The sequence below is a fragment of the Microcebus murinus genome, chromosome 15, assembly GCF_040939455.1.
Source record: "Microcebus murinus isolate Inina chromosome 15, M.murinus_Inina_mat1.0, whole genome shotgun sequence".
NCBI lineage: Eukaryota > Metazoa > Chordata > Mammalia > Primates > Cheirogaleidae > Microcebus > Microcebus murinus.
Window position 1 is genome coordinate 54,802,703 of NC_134118.1, and position 20,306 is coordinate 54,823,008.

At 36.9% G+C, this 20,306-nt stretch overlaps 1 protein-coding gene and 1 non-coding gene across 11 annotated transcripts in view; one reads left to right on the plus strand and one right to left on the minus strand.

The window, feature by feature from the left end:
- LARP1B (La ribonucleoprotein 1B) overlaps positions 1-20,306 on the minus strand; it is a 121,430-nt gene that overhangs the window by 54,841 nt on the left and 46,283 nt on the right. For 9 of the 10 annotated variants that reach the window (XR_012923254.1, XR_001160830.3, XM_012791079.3 and 6 more), the window contains one exon: positions 18,166-18,531. Coding sequence is in view for 8 of the 10 variants with exons in the window: in XM_012791079.3 (XP_012646533.1) it covers positions 18,166-18,531 (366 nt within the window). In the remaining 2 variants the exon portion in view is untranslated. Of the gene's footprint in view, positions 1-9,664; positions 17,920-18,165; positions 18,532-20,306 lie in introns of those variants that run through there. The other variant, XM_012791083.3, reaches the window with a different exon arrangement.
- Positions 15,843-15,946, plus strand: LOC142876763 (U6 spliceosomal RNA). The gene has a single exon (XR_012923581.1). It is a non-coding gene; the product is annotated as a U6 spliceosomal RNA (small nuclear RNA).

Sequence of the window (20,306 nt, forward strand, 5' to 3'; positions counted from 1 at the left end):
TGGCCAATTAATTTCTTTCTATTTATAGTAGAGACGGGGTCTCGCTCTTGCTCAGGCTGGTTTTGAACTCCTGACCTTGAGCAATTCGCCCGCCTCGGCCTCCCAAGAGCTAGGATTACAGGCGTGAGCCACAGCGCCCGGCCTATTTGTATTTTTTTTTATAGATGGAGTCGCATTCTGTCACCCAGGCTGCAGTGGAGTGGTCTGGATCACAGCTCACTGAAGTCTCAAACTTCTCTGAAGTCACTGGGACTACAGTCACATGTGCCACACCTGGTTAATTTTTTTTTCCCCCAAAGACAGGGTCTTGCTATGTTACTCATGCTGGTCTTGAACTCCTGGCCTTAAGGGATATTCCCACCTCAGCCTCCCAGAGTGCTGGGATTACAGGGGTAAATCACCAAGGCAGCCCACATAAATCTAGACTCTGGTGTCAAGTTTAAAAAAAAAACAAAACGGCCGGGCGCTGTGGCTCACGCCTGTAATCCTAGCTCTTGGGAGGCCGAGGCGGGCGGATTGCTCAAGGTCAGGAGTTCAAAACCAGCCTGAGCGAGACCCCGTCTCTACTATAAATAGAAAGAAATTAATTGGCCAACTGATATATATATAAAAAAATTAGCCGGGCATGGTGGCGCATGCATGTAGTCCCAGCTACCCGGGAGGCTGAGGCAGAAGGATCACTCGAGCCCAGGAGTTTGAGGTTGCTGTGAGCTAGGCTGACGCCACGGCACTCACTCTAGCCTGGAAAACAAAGTGAGACTCTGTCTCAAAAAAAAAAAAAAAAAAAAAAAAAAAAAACAAAACTACTGGAATCTAATTGTCTTTAGAATCAATTTGGGGAGAATTACTGTCTTTACCACATTGATCTTCAATCTTAGAGTAGGAAAAGATTTCTTAAGTGGGCAAAAATATCACAATTTTAGAGGACAAGATTGATAAAATCGATACAAATAACTGTCATTAAAACAAAGAGTGCATACTAAATACCAACTTTAGTATTTGCCTATTTATATCTTCACTAGTATCTTTCCATTAAGTATTATAATACTACTCTCCTTAAAAGTTTGGTGCATTCTTTTAAAGATCTGTTCTATGGTAGGCAAAACAGTCCCTTACATGTCCAAGTCCCTCACCTTTGTAACACATGATTATGTTACCTTACGTAACAAAAATAACTCTGCAGATGTAATTAAGGTTACCAATAAATGATCTTAAGACAGGGAGTTTACTCTGGATTATCCAGAGAACATTCTCCAACTACAGGCAGGAGAGAGGCATCAGAAGGAAAAGTCTAAGAGATGTGAAGAGAGATTTTATTTGCTATTGTTGATTTAAAGACCTAGAGTGCAGGCCAGGCGTGGCGGCTCACACCTATAATCCCAGCATTACTCTGGGAGGCTGAGGCAGGCGGATCTTGGAGCTGAGGAGCTTGAAACCAGCCTGAGCAAGAGCGAAACCCCGTCTCTACTAAAAATAGAAAGAAATTAATTGGCCAACTAAAAATTTATAGAAAAACTTAGCTGGGCATGGTGGCGCATGCCTGTAGTCCCAGCTACTCAGGAGGCTGAGGCAGGAGAATCGCTTCAGCCCAGGAATTTGAGGTTGTTGTGAGCTAGGCTGACTCTAGTTGGGGCAACAAGAGTGAGACTCTCTCTCTCTCTCTCAAAAAAAAAAGACTTAGAGTGCAATTTCACCAGAAACAGAGGTGGCCTCTTAAAGAGCTGAGAGGCTTTCCATCCCTCTGTACTACAAAAAAAAAATAAAATAAAATAAAGAAACAAAAGAACTGAGAGGCTGTCTCAGAGACAGACAGGAGAAAGGAAATGGGGGACTTCAACCCTACATTCACCCAAAAAGAAGTAAACTTTGCAAGCAATCTGAATAAAAATGATTCTCATATACAAGCTGCAGATAAGAGGCCAGGAAGTCCAACAACCTTGATTTAAGTCTTGTGAGACTTAGAGCACAGAAACCAGCTGAGCTCACCTGGACTTCTGATCTACATAAATAAAACTGCCTTGTTTTAAAACTGCCAAATTTTATGGTAATTTGTTATGACAGCCATAGAAAATATATACTATTATAAAATGAATTCTTAAAAGTCACTCTTAACAACTGCTGCTAAGGAGAAACTGGGGTTTTAAAAATAATTACCTAGAAAATTACTTACTAATTATAACCACTCATGTATAAGATTCTTTTGGATTTTCTATTTTCACATTCGTAAGTTTTTATTTCTTCTTTCCATTTATTTTTTTTTTTTAAAAGACAGGGTCTCACTATGTTGCCCAGGCTGGACACAAACTCCTGTGCTCAAGTGACCCTCCAACCTCAGCCTCCCAAGTAGCTGGGACTATAGGTACACTCCACCTCGCCCTGCTTCTTCCTTCCATTTCTTATCCCTTTTTTCCCCTTTATTGGTCTAACAAAGATATACAATAAATTTGATAGTGAGCATATTTTATTTATTCCTGATTACAAGAGATTAGTTTCAATATTTCACCATTCAGAATGCTCTAAATTTGCTTTATAGATTTTGCCAAAACCCTTTGAGGTTAAAGATATTCTTTTATCTCTATGTTGCTAAAAAATTTCTCATGTATACACGTTGACTTTTATTGAATGTACTTTCTGCATTTGTTCAAGTGATCACAATCTTTCTTCAGTCTATTAATGTGAATTTCATTGACTAATCGTTCTAAGGTATAATCTCATGTTACTGGGATGAACACAACTTAGCCACCTATTTTTAAAAAAACATTGTTGAATTTGGTGATTGCTACACGTTATAATTTTTGTACCCAGATTATCTCTAATGCTTGGCTCTCACTCATGTTCTCATGTTTTGTTTTGTTTCTTAAATTTTTTAGAGACAGGGTCTTGCTCTGTCACCCAGGCTGGAATGTAGTGGTCCAAGCATAGCTCACTGTAACCTCAAACTGCTGGGCTCAAAGGTACCTCCCACCTCAGCCTCCTGAGTAGCTGGTATTACAGGAGTGAGCACCATGCCCAGCTAATTTTTTTATTTTTTGTAGAGACAGGGTCTCATTTTGTTGCCCAGGCTGGTCACGAACTCCAGGCCTCAAGTGATCCTCCTGCCACAGCCTCCCAAAGTGCTGGGGTTATAGGCATCAGCCACTGCTCCTGGCCTCTCATGAATTCTAATTTCTCATTTTCTCATTCATGTGTAGTTCAAGTACCAAAGATATGCTCTTCTGATAAAATAAGTGAAATATTCTCTCCCCCAACCCACTATTCATTTAACAAAGAGTTATAATTAGTTCTATTTCCTGAAAATATTTGTACATTACTGAAATTATTTATTCCAATTATAGAAGGATGTTAATAATATATCTAGATCTGAAATTATAGAGTTTGAAGATTTTAAAAAGTGGTTATAGCACTATTTAGACTTTCTTTTCCACTCAGTTTTGGAAAATTATATATTTTTCCAGAAATCTGTCCTTATGTATTATAAATATTCAAATTAATTGGTCTAAAAATACCTTTTATAATTTCTGTAAATATATCCCTTATTTCACTCCAGGTAAAGCATCCATTTTTCTCTTTTTTGCCCTCATAATTTTAGTCTTTTTAAAAAATTAAATCCTGACATGATGAATCCTCTATTGTGTGTTAGATATAATTCATTACATTCTGCTACTTATTTCCTTCTCTCTCTCGATAGATCTATATGATTATTTATATATTTTTTTACACATTTTTTTTTTTGAGACAGAGTCTCACTCTGTTGCCCGGGCTAGAGTGCCATGGCATCAGCCTAGCTCACAGCAACCTCAAACTCCTGGGCTCAAGCAATCCTCCTGCCTCAGCCTCCCGAGTAGCTGGGACTACAGGCATGCATCACCATGCCCAGCTAATTTTTTCTATATATATTTAGTTGTCCATCTAATTTTCTATTTTTAGTAGAGATGGGGATTCGCTCTTCTCAGGCTGCTTTCAAATTCCTGACCTTGAGCAATCTGCTTGCCTCCACTCGGCCTCCCAGAGTGCTAGGATTACAGGCGTGAGCCACCACGCCCAGCCCCTTCTATATATATATATATATTTTTTTTTTTTTTTTTTTTTTGAGACAGAGTCTCAGTTTGTTGTCCAGGCTAGAGTGAGTGCCGTGGCGTCAGCCTAGCTCACAGCAACCTCAAACTCCTGGGCTCGAGCGATCCTTCTGCCTCAGCCTCCCGAGTAGCTGGGACTACAGGCATGCGCCACCATGCCTGGCTAATTTTTTATATATATATATCAGTTGGCCAATTAATTTCTTTCTATTTATAGTAGAGACGGGGTCTCGCTCTTGCTCAGGCTGGTTTTGAACTCCAGACCTTGAGCAATCCGCCCGCCTCGGCCTCCCAAGAGCTAGGATTATAGGCGTGAGCCACCGCGCCCGGCCCCCTTCTATATATTTTTATCGGGGTTTATATTGCTAATTGTTTTTCTAACTTCTTGAAGATCAATGCTATAGTAGATTCTGCTACTGTTCGCTGCCCATATTTTCTACATGAGAAAATTATGCATATCTACCCATTGTGACATACCTTTTAAGAATATATATTCCCCATCCCAACACAAAGAAATGACAAATATTTGAGATAATGGATATCTGGATTACCCTGATTTGATCATTACACATTGTGTACACATATCAAAATATCACACGTACCCCATAAATATGTATAATCATTAGGTATCAATAAAAAGTAAATTATAAATGGAAAAAAAGAATATATACATAATCTTCCAGAACATAGGCTTGGCCATATGATTTAGTCAATGGAATGTAAGAAATGGACAGAAAGCACATATAAGCAGCAATTTCAAATATAACTGTTAAAAATCATTTTATCTCTGCCTCTTGTTCTTCCCCTCTGCCATGTGAATGAGCATGTACTGTATAGAGGCTGCTGTTCTGGCATTAATCCCAAAATGAGAAGACAAATGGAGCAGAAACAAACATATATACAATATGTCAGCAATAGCTGACCCAGAGCCAACGTCAGGTAATGTGAGAAATTTTTGCTTTAAGCCGTTGAGAGTCAGGAAACTTTTTCATAGAGTAAAAATAATACTGGTGATTGGCCTATTAATTTCAATTGTTTTTCCTAATATTTGCATTTAAATCACCTTAGCTGCACCTCTTAACTTCAGGTATCATTCAATTTATAGTTTTAATTTCCACTAATTTCTTCTTTGAACGGTGAATTATTTAAAAACATATTGTTTTCAAGAACATGGGGATTACTTTACATTTTTGCTTGTTTTTGTTATTAATCACTAGCTTAATTCAACTTATGATTTGTAAATATCAATGCTTTGAAATTACCTTTCTAAATCAGTGGCCAGTGGAGGTCTAAAGTACCATGGATATACCCAAAAGGAACATTATTCTGCAGTTCTTAGGCATAAAGTTGTTTCTGACTTTTTTTTTGTAGAGATGAGGTCTTGCTATTCTGCCCAGACTGGTCTCGAACTCCTGGCTTCAAGTGACACTGCTGGCTTGGCCTTCCAAAGTGCTGGGATTACAGGTGTGAGCCACCACACCTGGTCTTGAAATTATATTTTACTGTCTCATTATGCCTTATTTACTTAGGGAGTAAATTAAATCACTCGGTGTCACCGTGGATTTGGTCTTTTGATTTTTGTTTCATATATTTGAAATTTTGATATTAAATACATTGAAATTTAAGCTATATCTTCCTGATAAACTTCACGTTTTATTATTACATGACACACTTTAGCACTAGTAATGATTTCTGTTTCAAAGTCTACTTTGTAAGTCTATTCTGTCTGATATTAATGTGTATAAATTTTCTTTTGGTTTACTGTTTTTTTTTAATCGGGTAGGTAGAGCTTTCTTTTATAATTTTTCTTTTTAATTGGGTTAAAACAACAAAATGTACCACTTTAATCATTTTTAAGTGTGCAGTGCAGTAGTGTTAAGTATATTTATACTGCCAGGCGACCGATCTTCAACATTTTAAATCTAGCAAAACTGAAACCCTATACCCATTAGACAACAATGTTCCATTTCCCCCTGCCCTCAGCTCCTGGCAACCACCTTCCTACCTCCTGTTTCTATAAAATTTACAACTTAGATATAGAAGTGGAATCATATAGCATTTGTATTTTTGTGAATGGGTATTTCCCTTAGCCGAAGTCCTCAAGGTTTATCCAAGTTTGCAAAATGTGACAAGATTTCCATCCTTTCTAAGTTGAAAGCCAAACAATATACCATTGTATGTATATACTAAATTTTGTTTATCCATTCATCCATTGAAGCACATCTGGGTTACTTCCACATCTTGGCTATTGTGAATAACGCTGCTATGAACATGGATGCAAATATCTCTGATTCTCCTTTCAAGTCTTTTGGATATATACTTAGAATTGGTATTGCTGAGTACATGGTATTTCTATTTTTAATTTTTTGAGAAACTGCCAGCCTGTTTCCCATAAGGACTGCACCATTTTACATTCCCACCAAGAATGTACATGGGTTCCAATTTCTCTACATCATTGTTAACAGGTGTGATTTTCTGTATTTTTAATAGTAGTCGTCCTAATGAGTGTGAAGCAATCTCTTGTGACTTTGATTTCTATTTCTATACTGGGTAGTGATTTTGAACAACTTTTCAAATGCCTTTTAGCCATTTTTATATTAGTATCATCTTTAGAGAATTATCTATACAAATCCTTGGCCCATTTTAAAATTATTTTTTGTTGAGTAATAGGAGTTCTTTATATACTCAGGATGTTAAGTCCTTATCATATATATGATTTATGAATATATATCATATATAGGATATATGAATTCCAATTTGTATATTTTTGTAACGTGATTGTGGTGTGAAATCCAGGACACCATTGTCAAATCCAAGGTCAGGAAGACTTTCCTCTAAGGCTTTATTCTAAGTGTTCTACAATTTTAGATAATGTTTAAATCTTTAACCCAGTTTGAATTAATTTTCATGTATAGTATATGGTAAGGGTCCAACTTCCTTCTTTTACATATGGATATTTAATTTTTCCAACACCATTTGTTAAAGAGACACTTTCTCCATAAAATGGCCTTGATATACCCGTCAAAAAACATTTAACAATATATGTGAAGGTTTATTTCTGGGCTTTCTATTCTATTCTATTGGTCTATACATCCAACCTGTGGTAGTATGACAATATTTTGATTATCATAACTTTGTAATATGTTTGAAACTAGGAAGTCTGAAGCCTCCAAATTTATTCTTCTTCAAGAATGGTTTGCCTCTTCAAGGTCCTGTGAGATTACACATGAATTTTAGGATGGATTTTTCTGTCTCTGCAAAAAATTGTCATTGGGATTTTCATAGGAATTGCCCAGAATCTGTAGATGGCTTTGGATATTATTGAAATATTAACAATATTAAGTCATCCATGAACATAGGATATATTTCCATTTGTATGTATGTATGCATGAATGAATTTAATTTATATTTTTAATTTAAAATTTAATTTTTTTATGTATGTACATATGTATTTGTGTATGAGACAGAGTCTTGCTCTACTGCCCAGGCTGGAGTACAGTGGAGCAATCATAACTCACTGTAGCCTCAAACTCCTGGGCTCAAGCAATCCTCCTGCCTTAGTCTTCCAAGTAGCTGGGACTACAGGTGTACATCACCATGCCCAGTGTATTTATTTTTTTTTTTCTTTATCTTTTTTTTATTTTTTTATATCATGTTGGTATCAGATTATTTTTTATAGAGTCAGGATCTTGCTATGTTGGCCAGGCTGGTCTCAAACTCCTGGCCTCAAGCAATCCTCCTGCCTTGGCCTCCCAAAGTGCTGGGATTACAGGCATAAGCCACTGCACCAAGCTGTTGTTTACTATAACAGCTTTATTAATGTATAATTTACATATATTACAATCCACTAAAGTGTACAATTGTTTTTCATATATGCCGTGTTTTACAACCATTATTACCCCAAAAAGAAACCCGCTACCTATCAGCAGTCACTCTACTTTCTTCCTAACCACTCACCCACAATCCCTGTCCCAGGCAACCAAAACCTACATTTTGTCTATATGAATTTTCTTGTTCTAGTCATTTCATATAAATGGACTCATACAATATGTGGTCCTTTGTAACTGGCTCCTTTCACTTACTGTCTTCATAATGTTTTCATATTGTATCATGTATTAATACTTCCATTGGATTACCAAACACTCCATTATATAGATATATCACACTTTATCCTTGCATCAGGTAATGAAAATTTGAGTTCATTTTTAAAATGCTGCAATGAACATTTTCATACAAGTTTTTGGGTGCACATGTTTTCATTTCTCTTGGTTACAAGAGTAGAATTGCTGGGTCATATGGTAACTCTATGTTTAACCATTTGAGAACTTCCGGACTGTACTCCAAAGCAGATGGCCATTTTACATTCCTACCAGTACTGTATGAGGGTTCCACTTTCTTCACATCCTCACCAACACTTGTATTACTATAGTCATCCTAGTAGGTATGAGATGGTATCATTATGATTTTGATTTTAATTCCCCTGATGGTTTATGATGCTGAACAACTTTTCATGTGCTTATTGGCCATATATATTTTTTCTTTGATGATATGTCCATATGAATTACTTGCCCATTTTTAAATTGGGTTGTCTTATTGAGTTGTAATTTACATATTACAAACACAAGTCCTTAACTGGATATGTAATTTGCAAATATTTTCTCCTGTTATCTTTTTAAAATAGACTTTTTAGAAAGGCTCTAGTTTCACAGCAAAACTGAGCAGACTACAGAGTATTCCCATATATCCCTTGTCCCCATATATTCACAATCTCCCCCAGTCTCAACATCCTACAACAGAGTGATAAATTGCTTATAATCAATGAACCTACATTGTATTATCATCCAAAGTCCACCATTTACATTAGGGTTCACTTTTGGTGCTGTACATTCTACGGATTTTCGCAACTGTAAGGTACATGCATCCACCACAGTAGTATCAAACATAATAGTTTCACTACCCCAAAAATCTTCTAGGCTCTGTCTAGTCATCCCTCCTTCTCCCCAACTCCTGGCAATCACTGATCTTTTTACTGTCTCCATAGTTTTGCCTTTACCAGAATGTCATATTGTTAGAATTACACTCTATAGCCTTTTCAGCTAGGCTTCTTTCACTTAGTAATATGAACTTAAGATTCATCTATGTCTTTTCACAGCTTGATAGCTCATTTATTTTTAAGGTTAATAGGCCACTATCTGGACATACCAGTTTGTTTATCCATTCACCTACTGAGAAACATCTTGGTTTCTTCCAAGTTTTGGCAATCAGGGATAAAGCTGCTAAAAATACCCATGTACAGATTATTGTATGGCTATAAATTTCAACTGTTTTAATTTGCTGGATCATTTAGTAGAGTATGTTTAGCTCTGTAAGAAACTGTCAAACTGCCTTCCAAAGTGGCTGTACCAGTATGCATTCCCACCAACAATGAACGAGAGTTCCTATTTCCCCACATCCTTCCAAACATTTGGTATTGTCATTGTTTTGGACTCTGGACCTCCTAATAGGTATGTAGTGATATCTCATTGTTGTTTTGACTTGCAACTCCCTAGCAAAATATGCTGAGCATCTTTTCATATGCTTGCCACCTATTTATCCTCTTTTTTTTTTTTTTTTTTTTTGAGACAGAGTCTCACTTTGTTGCCCAGGCTAGAGTGAGTGCCGTGGCGTCAGCCTAGCTCACAGCAACCTCAAACTCCTGGGCTCGAGCAATCCTTCTGCCTCAGCCTCCCGAGTAGCTGGGACTACAGGCATGAGCCACCATGCCCGGCTAATTTTTTTTATATATATATATCAGTTGGCCAATTAATTTCTTTCTATTTTTAGTAGAGACGAGGTCTCGCTCTTGCTCAGGCTGGTTTTGAACTCCTGACCTTGAGCAATCCGCCCGCCTCGGCCTCCCAAGAGCTAGGATTACAGGCGTGAGCCACAGCGCCCGGCCTATTTATCCTCTTTGGTGAAGTGTCAGTTGAGGTATTTTTTTATTATTATTTTAGTGTATTATGGGGGTACAAGTGTTAAGGTTACTTATATTGCCCATGCTCCCCTCCCCCCAGTTCAGGTATTTTTGACCCATTTTTTAATTGACAATTTTTTTTTTTTAAGAGTCTTGCTTTGTTGCCCAGGCTAGAGTGAGTGCCATCGCGCCAGCCTAGCTCACAGCAACCTCTAACTCCTGGGCTCAAGCAATCCTACTGCCTCGGCCTCCCGAGTGGCTGGGACTACAGGCATGTGCCACCATGCCTGGCTAATTTTTTTTCTATATATTCTTAGTTGTCCAGCTAATTTCTTTTTATTTATAGTAGAGATAGGGTCTCACTCTTGCTCAGGCTGGTTTTGAACTCCTGACCTCGAGCAATCCACCCACCTTGGCCTCCCAGAGTGCTAGGATTACAGACCTGAGCCACCACTGCCGGCCATAATTGACAATTTTTTAATTGGCTTGTTTTCTTGTTGAGTTTTACGGGGTTTTTTGTATATTTTGGATAGTAGTCCTTCATCAGATTTGTCTTTTGCAAATATTTTCTTCCACTCACTCGTTTGTCTCCTCATTCTCTTGACAGTATTTCTCATGGAGCAGAAGTTTTTAATTTTGATGAAGTCCAGCTTATCAATTATTTTTCATTGATTGTGCTTTGGTGCTGTATCTGAAAGTCCAGCCAAGCCAAGCTCAAGGTCACCTAGATTTTCTCCTGGGTCATCTTTTAGGAGTTTTATGTTTTACATTTAGTTCTATGACCCACTTTAATTTTTGTGAAGGGTTTAAGTCTGTATCCAGGTTATTTTATACGTGGCTATCTCAGTCCAGTATCATCTGTTAAAAAGACTATGTTTATTCTATTGTATTGCCTTTGTTCCTTCATCAAAGATCAGTTGACTGTATTTACGTGGGTCTATTTCTGGGCTCTCTATCGTTGCTTTATAGTAAGTTTTGAAGTTGGGTAGTGTAAGTCCTCCAACTTCGTTCTTCTCTATTAATATTGTGTTAGCTATTGTGGGTTTTCTTTTTTTTCTCTCTCCAGATACCCACAAAATAACTTGCTGGGATTTTGATTGAGATAGTATTGAATCTATGGATCATGTTTGGAAGAACTCACACATTGACATTATTGAGCCTTCCTATCTATGAAAATGGAATATTTCTCCATTTATTTAGTTCTTTCTTCAGGGTTTTATAGTATTCTCATATAGACTGTGCACATATTTTGTTAGATTTATAACTATGTGGATACTAACATAAATTGTATTGCATTTTATGTACAAACGGGCCCTGACTTATGATAGTTTGATTTATGGTTTTTCAGTTTTATAATGGTGTGAAAGCGATAGGCATTTAGTAGAAACCATACTTCAAATTTTGAATTTTGATCTTCTCCTGAGCTAGCAATATACAGTACGATACTCCATTGTAATGCAGGGTAGTGGCAGTGAGCCATTCTGTTTTTCACATTTAATACAGTATTCAATAAATTATGCAAGATATTCAACACTTTATTATAAAATATGGTTTGTGTCAGATGATTTTGCCCAACTAAAGGCAAATGTAAGTGTTCTGAGTACATTTAAGGTAGGCTACACTGAGCTATTCCGTTTGGCAGGCTAGTTATATTAAATGCATTTTCACCTTAATGATACTTTGATACTTTCAACTTAATGATAGGTTTACTGGTATGTAACCCCATCGTAAGTTGAGGAACATCTGCACACCGCCTTTTCACTTTCTGTGTGGTATCCTTTGAAATACAAAATCTTAAAATTTTGATAATGTCCAATGTTTATTTTTTCTTTTGTCCCTTGTGCTATTAGTATAAGAAATTGCTATTATCTATAGTCTTTTCTATATTCTGGTATCTAAAATCACTTTCATTCTACCATTGGGACTTCCTTTAATGAGGTGCTGCTGGTGGTGATTTCTCAGATTCTACCCTCTCACTTGAAAGATATTTTTGCAAGGCATACAATTATAGGCTTATAGTTATTTTCCCTTGGCACATTAAAGCTATCATTCCATTGTCTATTGGCTTCATCTGGTTACCGTTGGGAAGTTGGCTGTCAGCTGTCTAGTGATCCTTCTTTTTTTGAAAGTAATTTGTCTTTTTTTTCCTCAGCTGCTCAACTCTGGTATCTCTCCTCAGTTCCAAAAAGGTACTAGTTATTACCTGTAAAAAATACTGACTTTGCCCCATTCACTCTCCTCTCCTTCTGGAACTCTGACTATAAATGTGTATTTTAGACCTTCTCTATCACTCTATATTCCAAGTACCTTGCTTACCTTTTTATTTCAAAACTAAAAGGCTTTTTTTTTTTTTTTTGAGACAGAGTCTCACTTTGTTGCCCAGGCTAGAGTGAGTGCCGTGGCGTCAGCCTGGCTCACAGCAACCTCAATCTCCGGGGCTCAGCGATCCTCCTGCCTCAGCCTCCCGAGTAGCTGGGACTACAGGCATGCGCCACCATGCCCGGCTAATTTTTTGTATATATATTTTTAGTTGGTCAATTAATTTATTTCTATTTTTGGTAGAGACGGGGTCTCGCTCAGGCTGGTTTCGAACTCCTGACCTTGAGCAATCCGCCCGCCTCGGCCTCCCAAAGTGCTAGGATTACAGGCGTGAGCCACCACACCCGGCCTAAAACTAAAAGGCTTTATAATAAAATCTACTAGATATTAAATTATGCAACTTGATTTGAAACTTACTAAACAATAGCAAAGACTCTGTAGAACATCGTTCAGTATACTCTTTCCATATATTCTATCTCTTTGCCTCTCTGTGGTAATTTTTAAGCAATTTCTTGTGAATAGTTTTCCAATTCACTATTTCTGTCTAATCTATTAATCCCTTCAATTGGTTCAATTCTTAATTTCAATCATAATTGTTTTTACTTCCAGAATTTCTATGCTTATTCTTTAGAATTTCTTTTTTTCTGCACATATTTTTATTTCCTTAAACATAGTAAATAAACATAGTTTACTCCATATTCTGTTTAATAATTTCACTACATAATTATTTTAAGGTATGTTTCTGCTATACTTTTGTTCATATGCAGTACCCTCATTTCTCTGATAATTAACTTTGTGAGCTGCTTGCTTTTCTTGTAAGTTGAGTAAATATTTTGAGATCTAGGATACAGGTGAATATCTTCATGAACAATCTACATTTGCAAATGCTAGGTGTCTTTGAAACTGAAAGGTAACCATCACTTTAAATTTACAGCTAGTGGTTACTTTAGTAGTGTAAATTTGGGTTGCATGGATACAACATTTTTTCATCAAACACTATATTTTTTATTAAACAGTATATTTTTTATTACTTCAAAATACTAAGGGAGTACAAATGCTTTTGGTTACATGGATCACTTTTGTAATGTTTGAGTCATGGCTGTAAGTGTGCCCATCACCCAAATAGTGTTCGTTGTACTTGTTAGAAATACAACTTCTAATTTTTTCCTAAATACTTTGCTTAGCGAAACCAGGGACATATCCTTTGTAGTACCCTAGGGAAGTAGGTAGGAAACAAGTTAAGTTCTCTTTCACTGAGAATGCACTGCTTTGGGGTACCAATTTAGTGAAAAAAGGACTCCTATGGAACCCCCAACTTTGGTCCCTGTGTTTGTGTCTTTTAATCCTGTTTTGGGTGGCTTCTGAAAAGCTTAACTCCTCAAACTCCCCATTCCACAATGGTCTTCAGTATTCATTTCAGTACTTTACTTCTCTATAGTTTTATCGTGATAACAACTTACCCAGCAGGTATTCAAAGATTTTAAGTAGATGTTTCTCATCTATTAGCTGGCCATTTTAGTTGTCTTCAGCAGTAAAGACATGCCAGAATAGGCTGGGTGCAGGGGCTTACGCCTGTGATCCTAGCACTCTGGGAGGCCGAGTCGGGCGGATTGCTCAAGGTCAGGAGTTCGAAACCATCCTGAGCAAGAGCGAGACCCCCCGACATGCCAGAAACAGAAAACCTTGTACTCACTCTATGGTCCAGTTCAACAGAGCCTCTGTATCCACCAAACTTGCAGAGGTCAAAAATTACCACCAAACTGCCCTATCAATTTGGCACACTTTTAATTTCTATCTAATTCAACCTGTCCAATTTCTGGCACACCTGATTATTCTCTTCTCTAAGAGCCAGTTTTTGGCTTCTATAACACCACCCTTTCCTATATAACTCCTATATGATCATTCCTCAGAGTTCAGATCTGGGTTTTCTCATTTCTAATCTCTTCTGCCACCATTTAGCCTTAGGCCACCAACATCCATCTCCTAGATGAACAGCCTTTTAATTGGACTTCTTCTGCCCACTCTTGCCCTTATACAATCCATTCTCTGTCATAGCAAGGACACCAGAGTGTTCTAAAATAAAAATTACATCATGTCACACTGCCTGTGTATAACTCTAAGGCAGTGTATTTGAACTTCAGATAAGTACCGAACTATTTGGCCTGGCGCAGTGGCTCACGCCTATAATTGTAGCACTCTGGGAGGCCGAGGTGGGTGGATTGCTCGAGGTCAGGAGTTCGAAACCAGCCTGAGTGAGACTCCGTCTCTACTATAAATAGAAAGAAATTAATTGGCCAACTATGTATAGAAAAAATTAGCCGGGCATGGTGGCGCATGCCTGTAGTCCCAGCTACTCGGGAAGCTGAGTCAGCAGGATTGCTTGAGCCCAGGGGTTTGAGGTTGCTGTGAGCTAGGCTGACGCCATGGCACTCACTCTAGCCTGAGTAACAGAGTGAGACTCTGTCTCAAAAAAAAAAAAATAATTAAAAAGTGTACCACACTATTTAACATGGCCCACAAATTCTTGTATGACTTCTGCCTGCCTATATAACTGTAATTATCCTCTTATATAATATTATATGGACATCTTTTCATTTACAATGGACTTTTCAATACAATGGACCATCTTTTCATTTCCTTAAATATGACAAATTCTTTCCCAACTCAGATCCTTGATACGTTCTGTTCCCTCTTCCTGGAATACTGTTTCCTTTTTCTTTGTGTGGTTAATCCCTACTCCCACTTCAGATTTCACTATAACTGTGACCTTCTCAGGGGCCTTCCTTTAGCACCCAATCTAATAGCATTCTGTTCTTCTCTCTTAGAACATTTATTATAACTTGTGATTAAGTACTTATTGTCAGTTTACTTTATTTGTTATCAGACCCTATTTGTTATCTTTTCACTATATGGGAGGGCCTAGCACAATGTCTGGCACATAGTAGGCATCCAATGAACATATGTTAAATAACTGATTTCTCTCCCTTAAGCAGACCCACAGGAAAAATACAAGTCTAATTAGCAATTACATGTTGAGCTCAGAATTAGAACCAAGGAGAATGAGTTAAATGATGAGAATGTACATAAGAATCAGGCCAAAATAAGACATATCTGCATATATATATTCTCATAGTGCTTAAGGTTATATAGCCAAGATTACTTCCCCCAATTAATATTTAATGGAAGCCAGGAGTGGCGGCTCACGTCTGTAATCCTAGTACTCTAGGAGTCTGTGGTGGGAGGACTGCTTGAGTTTAGGAGACCAGTCTGAGCAAGAGTGAGACCCTGTATCTACTCAAAAGAGAAACAATTAGCTGGGAATGGTTGCATGTGCCTATAGTCCCAGCTACTTGGGAGGCTGAAACAGGAGGATCACTTAAGCCCAGGAGTTTGAGGTTGCTATGAGCTAAGGTTGATGCAATGGTACTCTAGCCCGGGCAACAAAGTGAGACTATATCTTAAAAAAAAAAAAAAAAAAAAAAAAAGATCATTTGATGCTCGCTTTGGCAGCACATATACTAAAACTGTAACAATACAGAGATTAGCATGGCCCCTGCACAAAGATGACATGCAAATTTGTGAAGCGTTCCATATTTTTTGTCTGTGTGCAAGTGTATAATATCTTAACCCCACGAACCCATTTTCTAGCCACCATTATAGAACTGAAGACCATCCCTAAATTTCTTTCTTTACTCTGACAAAAAATAGTGCAAAGGAAGGAATCAACTTCCTGTTCTGTCCAAGAAAAGTACATCCTCCAATTCAAGGTTTAAAAATAAAAAACACAGTAGTATTATTAGCATTCCAATATTCAAAGCATTAGTTACTTTGTGGATTTTTCACTTATTAGAGTTACTGCTTTTTCATAATTGCACAGATCTGATAACTTTTGAATAAACTATTATAAACTGTAAATCCCACTGTAATAATGCCATACCTTATGTAATTGGTGATAGAATAATGCCTCTGTGGACTCTCACAGAAAACAGTGTGTCCTATATGACATGATTTGTCACTATAAGGGATTATAATGTAACCCCATTAATAAAGTTAAAAAAAAATCATTTGAGAAACTTTTTAAATTATAAATTAAAAAATAAAAGTATAAAATTATTAAATTTAAAAAATTAAAAAAATATTTAATGGATAAGGCCAGCACATGCCTAAATAATTCAATACATGGCTTTTAATTAGTGGTCTACATTTTAGTTAAAGGAAATAAATAATCACCTACAAATGGCCTATGTTTTTCATGTTGGCTTATAAAAGTTTGTTATTTAAATCCCTGAAAACATTTTCCCAAGAACCAATATTATACATAGTAGTTAGGTTCCTTTGGTCAGTATATAATGTTTAATCCATTTATCTATCTACTTTAACAACTATTAATTGAGCACTTCTTTGTGCTAGGATCTAACTGTTCTACTACTAGAGATACGACAGAACACCAAACAGACAAAAAACACTCTGTCCTCAAGGATCGTATAACCATGTGCTCAAACAGAAAAAAAGTAAATGAAATATATAGAATGGCAGACGGTGATATATGCTATGGTGAAAAACAAAGTTGGGTAGAGGGATAGAGAATGGGGAGAGTACAATTTTAACCAATTATTAGTAAAATTTATTTGTATCTGTTCCAAAAAGGATTTAAGATAGATATTACTTATAGAACCTAAGTATTACAAATAAAATAACTGCTTATACAAGGAAAGACTTTCAACTGAAGAGCTTTATAAAAGCACACTTCCTTTCCCATAGGTGGAGAACTACTCAGGCTCTAAGTCACTTAACAAACCAGCTATCAAAGCCTGAGGCAGATTCCCCAAGAAGGCAGTAGCTAGAAAAGGTAAGAGGCTGAAAGCAGTAATGGAAATCCCAGGAAGAAAGATAGGAGAAGCTAAGAAAGCAAGCACACTTGTTGCTGATGATATGAACCCATGGACAGGCAGTCCCTTTAATCAACCACTTCCTAGCCAGCTTTTCTTTCTACAATTGTAACTATTTCTGACCAAGATAGCTTACCTATTTGGCATACAATGTTATATAAATTTCTCTCATTATTCTATCCCCCAAACAAATATTTAACCTTTAGGGCTTTTCTGACAATTTAATGACAGAAAAAGATCCCTTTTTATCCCTACCTGTACCATTATAACTCATAGCAAAGGAATGTAGTTATTAGCAAGTAAAGTACTCTGGCTCTCTCATATTTTACCTTAATAACAGGGATAGAGACCAGGATCTGGGGTGAAATGTAAGAATAAAAAATTGGAACAAGGTTTCAAAAAGCATCCCTAGCACCACAGTAATAACTGGACAAGGAAAGACAATCAACCAGTTTAGTCTTCTATAGTTTGTACAAAACCACTTCCACTACCTTAGAGCATGTAGCACAAACTGAGGGAAATAGAAGGGAGTAACAAAAGTAGGTCCTCTCTAACGCCACTGGCTTATAATATATAGCTGGGATGATAGCCAGGTAAGGAATGAGCATATAAATTAAGCCTGTCCATAATAACTTCAGTTTTTATTTCTTCATATGAAAAAGGGCCTTCTTATTAATTTCACCTGAAAAAAGCAAGAGTTTTAGTTAGTGAGTGCTAATTTTTTTTTGTAATTACACTGATATTTTCATGAAATAAAACAGTTCCTCACTCAGGTGGTGACTATCAAATATATTTCCAAGAATTTTTCAAATTAAATACAACATATTTATATTCAAAAGTTCATAAAATAAAGTCAAGTTTAAAGATAAGCAGCAATATACAATCAAAACAAAGCATCAGCAGAAAGATATTAGCCAAAAACAATTACCTTTATGGCTGTGTGTTTGTTTTCATCTTCTTCCATCCACAGATCCTGTTCATAATAATATAAGCCATCATTGATAACTTTAGCAAGTTCAGATGTAATTTTTGCCCGAGACACATGGTTGCCTGTTCGATCTCCTCCAGGATGTTTTCTCATATAAGGTGGTGTCTGAGTCACAATCAAAATCTTGTTTAAATCTTGGTCATCAATTTCATAATCTGAATCATTATCAGACCAATCGGTAAATGTGTTTTTTCGTCCTTCTATTTGTTCCATCTCCTCATCAAATAAAAAGTCAAGTTCTTCTTGTTCTGGTTCTTCTGAAGGACATAGCTGATTTGATGCTTCTTCAGGTACAGGCACTGATTCCTGAAAGAAGAAATTGGTATTTTATATAAAAACTTGTCTATCATTTTCAAAATAAATGTCATATAACAGTGTTACAAGTAAGCAATATCAAGCTTGTACGCTGAATAACTAGTTTAGCAGACAAACTGTAAAAGACAATCAAGCCAGTATTATTCTGGCCCAGTAATTATAAAGTAATTGCCAAAGACCAAGCTAAATTTAAGACTAAAGAAAAACACAAAGCTGAATAAAGGAAGGATTAAAGACTCCTTTAGAGTCAGAATGGTCTTCAGATCATCCACTATATCACAATGACTCATTTTACTGATGAGAAAACAAAGGCCTAGGCCTAGAGATGGGAAATTTGCCTATGATTTCAGGATTAAGACTAGAACTAAGATCTTCTGATTTTCAGAGTCAATGATGTTTCCTAGTCTGAACTCTTTTTACCTCACAATGATAATACCTTAGTTTCTTAGGTAAATCTCTCTGCCCCATTCTCATTCCCATTGTATTTGGCCCAGTTTTCATGTCAAATTATCCCTAAAACTCACTGAATTTTTAAATTTCCACCTCTCCTCTAGAACTTAAAATAGCTACTGGCTTATATAACATGTCTAAGCTTTTAGATCCTAGATCCTCTAACATTTATTCTACTCTAAACTGCCAGCACAATGAAATAATTTCTCCTTGCTGTCACCTTTACTTGCCATCCTCTGACCTAGCTTTATCCTTCAGTTCATATTCTCCTATATGTAGTACAAAATAATTCCTCCCTTCCATAATTTCTATTCATGTAGACCCAGTCAGTCAGTTGACAATCCTCTGGGTGCTTCTGCTAATCCAGGCACTGTTGTAGACAGAGGTATACAGCAACAAATTTAACAACAACTCTGCCCTAATGGAGCTAATATTCTAGTAAATGGAAGGCTGCCTATGATGTTTTTGCTAAAAGAAGACAAGTCGTAAAACACTGTGAATATATGTTTTTTAAAACACTGAATATACTCTTAAAAACTATAATCTTCACTTTTGCAGATACATAAAATATGTCTCAGAGAATAAACACTAAACTGTTAATAACAGTAAAACCTGGACAGAACATTTACTTTTTACTTGATATTTAAATCTCTTTTTCAAACCTCAAATTTTTTTGTAATTTCTGAAGAAGAAACAAGATTTTGGGTGGGAGATGACTATGCATGCTTATGTGCAATACTAATACATAGTAATGAAAAGAATAAATACACATCAACACTGAAAACATATATTACTAGGCCGGGCGCGGTGGCTCACGCCTGTAATCCTAGCTCTCTGGGAGGCCGAGGCGGGCGGATTGCTCGAGGTCAGGAGTTCGAAACCAGCCTGAGCAACAGCGAGACCCCGTCTCTACTATAAATAGAAAGAAATTAATTGGCCAACTAATATATATATACAAAAAATTAGCCGGGCATGGTGGCGAATGCCTGTAGTCCCAGCTACTTGGGAGGCTGAGGCAGGAGGATTGCTTGAGCCAGGAGTTTGAGGTTGCTGTGAGCTAGACTGACGCCATGGCACTCACTCTAGCCTGGGCAATAAAGTGAGACTCTGTCTCAAAAAAAAAAAAAAAAAAAAAAAAAAAACATATATTACTATCAGAAGATCAGAAACTTTTATGACTTTCTTAAAAGCAGAAAGTCAATGAGACTGTATTAATAACCAAAGCAGAGGAAACAGCCAACTAGAACTGACACAAAGAGAGGCTGATAAGGGCTGGGCGCAGTGGCTCACACCTGTAATCCTAGCACTCTGGGAGG